Source organism: Drosophila innubila, assembly GCF_004354385.1.
Source record: "Drosophila innubila isolate TH190305 chromosome 2R unlocalized genomic scaffold, UK_Dinn_1.0 1_C_2R, whole genome shotgun sequence".
Classification (NCBI taxonomy): Eukaryota; Metazoa; Arthropoda; class Insecta; order Diptera; family Drosophilidae; genus Drosophila; species Drosophila innubila.
Genome location: NW_022995374.1, coordinates 10,331,751 through 10,334,820, shown reverse-complemented (window position 1 = coordinate 10,334,820; position 3,070 = coordinate 10,331,751). Strand labels below are relative to the sequence as shown.

The window sequence follows — 3,070 nt, the reverse complement described above, 5'->3', positions numbered from 1 at the left end:
TGGCCAATGCATATTGAAAATCTTTGCCAAACTAAATATACAAACACATAAATAAATCTATGTAATAAATTTAAAGCAAAGATAAAACAACTACTGTTTTATTAAAGGGTATCTGTTAGAGAATTTGTAGAGCTTACCGCAAGTGTCAACATCGTCAATCGCTCATCGCGTGCTTCGTAAACAGTTAGGACAACCGATAGCAATCAAGCCAGGTAGCAAACAGTTAAAAAATGGTCTAACGACGATTGATAAGAGCCTACGATACCTGTTGATAATTATTCACTAAACGTTCGACGGTTGCAGGTGTCGCTCGCATTCATTGTTTAGTTGAAAACAAAACGCTGAATTTGGCGGACGCGCATTAAAAACGTTGCATACTTTTAGGGCTGAGCTATAAATGGCGTCGCTGCCTCAGTCGCTGCCAGTGTCGCTGCTGCAGACTTTAAACGTCACATTGGGGGTACTTCCATATCCGATTTTCCCAATTGCGAATCTGTGTCAGATTCATGCGAAGCAGCGAAGTGTTTTCATAGTATTGGTGTGCGTGCTATTTGTGATTGCCTTTATAGGCAACATTGGCACCCTGTATGTGAATAGCAGACGCAAATTGAGACCCTTTTTTCGCATCTGCCTCATTGCTTTAGCCTGCAGCGATCTACTCTATTCCATGAGCTTCACCACAGCCTATGTGGCGCACTTTAATGCCAAATATCTGGAATTGTGGGTAAGCTAAATGTGTAAGTGACAGTGGGGCAAAAGTGGTTAAAAGTACTTTTAATTTAGGTCTTGGGACGATTTATGTGCAGTTTTGTGCCCTTTGTCAATACGGCGACAATTATGTTCAGCAGTCTCATCCTGGTGGCCATTGCCTTGGATCGCTATATGGCCATAAGACGTGCTGCCTTAACCATTTGGAATCCAAGTTGGCTCTACTGTGGCATGTGTATTGCTGGTATTTGGCTCACATCCGTTATCTGCGCCGCGCCCCTCTTTATCATCTCAGAGTTCACAAAGGTCTATCTGCAGCCAACGGACGAGCTGGTGGTCAGCGAACTGCAATTGGCCAGCATGTGTCTGGGCATGAGTGTGAGTTAAGACTGTGAGGTTAGTATGCAGCTCGAGAGAAGCGACAATAAGACGCAAATTACAACGTTTTGTTTACAAAGCGATTAGATTCTGATCATAGCTTGCTTACTTTCTGTATTTATCAATGGATTTTATACCCGTTAGTCGTAGAGTACTAGGGTATATTGTTTTTGTTGCAATGTTTGTAACACGAAAAACGACTCCCCATTCAAAAAAATATAAAATCGTGATCAGCAATAATATATCTCGTATTATCACTAGGATAACCAGACAGTTTATTCATATTCTCAAGGTATAGTCTTCAGGATAGAATTCTCAAATTTCTTGTGAAACATCCCTATTCTTATTATCAATCTTTCGACTTAAGCGCATAAAGTTCGGATCAATATAACGGTAGTTATGGCTGTTTTAAGTTCTTAGCAATGTGAGCGCCTAAATGTATGCAGTAAATTTTTTATACAACGAATTTCCGTTGAAATATAATATTTATATATAAAAATCACATATTTTGTACTAAGTAATGAGCATCTAAGAGTCGACTACTCGACCAAAGCGTTCTTACTTGTTTTGTTGTGACGAGTTGCGTACTAGCCTTTACATGCTGTTGACATGTGTTTCATATCTTATCAGCTAAACAATTTGCATTTCTATTTATACACATACAGGGAGTTATTGGGGTCTACAATGTGATATTGCTTAGCCTCATCTTCCTGCCCTGCATTGTTGGCTTCGTCTTCCTCAATGCGACAATTGCGCGTCGCTTGTGGCAACGTCGTCATCACCATCATCAGCAACAGCGGCAGCAGGAGGGGCAGCACAAGGGGGCGCCTCGCAGGGGGGAGCCACGCTTTGTGTATCTTCTCAGCAAGCCGGAGACAACACACGCCTTGATGACCGCCTTCAGTGTGGCTGCCTCGTTGGACTTGAGCATTAACAAGTTGACACCGTCACCACCACCATCACCACCACAACCACAGACAGAGTTTCTGAGTCCGGCGGCAGCGGCACGTGTGGCACGTCATCGCCGCATGGTGCATGTGGTGATTCTAATGATGGCCGCATTCATATGCTTGCGTCTTCCCGCCTGGATCTTCCTCATCCTGCGACTGTATGGCACCTTCTCCTCTCCAGTTGATTGGCTGCTCTACTTTAGCTTTGGACTGCTTAATCTGACCAGCAGTGCTCTCAATCCCCTGTTCTACACCTTTCTCACCCAAACCATTCGATGTCTCTCGCGGATCAAGCTGAAATTACATCGTTTGCTTTGCTGTCTTCACAAGTCGGAGTCGGAATCGCAGACGGATGCAGCGATGCCCAAGGAATCATCTAGCCTAGGAAAATGTTGTCTCTGCTGTGGTGTGCAGGTCACCTGGCAATGCTATGCCAAGACTGCAAAGATGACACCTTCAAGTCAATCAGCTGTGCCGGATCAACCTCTGCCAACATCCACATTTACAGTTGCCAATGACAACAACAACCTGCCACATTTTGGGGATCTAACGAGCGAGATCTTCACCATCTACAATGAGAACTCGTTGTCGACTTTGTCAAGTGCGTCAATCAAATCCTCCAGCTGATTAGGTGCGTCATTAATCATGCATGGCCTGGTGGTAATTATATGTTGATTATTTTAATGGGAAGGTGCAAAGTTCAGACATTAACTGATAGGCTCAAATCGGGAATTGTAACTGTAACAAACGTTTTAATACAAAAAATGAAATCATGAAATAAAGAATATACTTATAAATATTTTCGTATTACTTTAAATTTTATATCATTCAAGTGAATTATTTAATTTTAATGCTAAATTCGCACAAATATATTTAAGGTTGACTAATAGTGACACATTGAAAATGCATGTCTATCATTTAAAACAATTTCCGTTTTCGAACAATAGTTCTGGACTTGTTCCAAGATAAGCATCAACCTAATTAATGTCAAGAATCGCTGAAGCGAACAGACAGGCCAAACAATTCATCACGCT

General features: G+C 42.1%; 1 protein-coding gene across 1 annotated transcript; it reads left to right on the top strand.

The window, feature by feature from the left end:
- Positions 1-397: 397 nt before the first annotated feature.
- On the top strand, positions 398-2,801 carry LOC117782892 (orexin receptor type 2). Its single transcript, XM_034619989.1, has 3 exons — positions 398-724; positions 784-1,086; positions 1,752-2,801. The coding sequence occupies exons 1-3, from the start codon at positions 398-400 to the stop codon at positions 2,661-2,663; spliced, it is 1,542 nt and encodes a 513-aa protein (XP_034475880.1). The 3' UTR covers positions 2,664-2,801.
- Positions 2,802-3,070: the final 269 nt, after the last annotated feature.

Excerpts from the sequence above, each read along its gene's own strand:
- LOC117782892 (XM_034619989.1), top strand. The coding sequence starts at position 398 with ATGGCGTCGCTGCCTCAGTCGCTGCCAGTGTCGCTGCTGCAGACTTTA. Across the intron at positions 725-783 it reads CCAAATATCTGGAATTGTGG|GTCTTGGGACGATTTATGTG; the intron begins GTAAGCTAAATG and ends CTTTTAATTTAG. Across the intron at positions 1,087-1,751 it reads GCATGTGTCTGGGCATGAGT|GGAGTTATTGGGGTCTACAA; the intron begins GTGAGTTAAGAC and ends ATACACATACAG.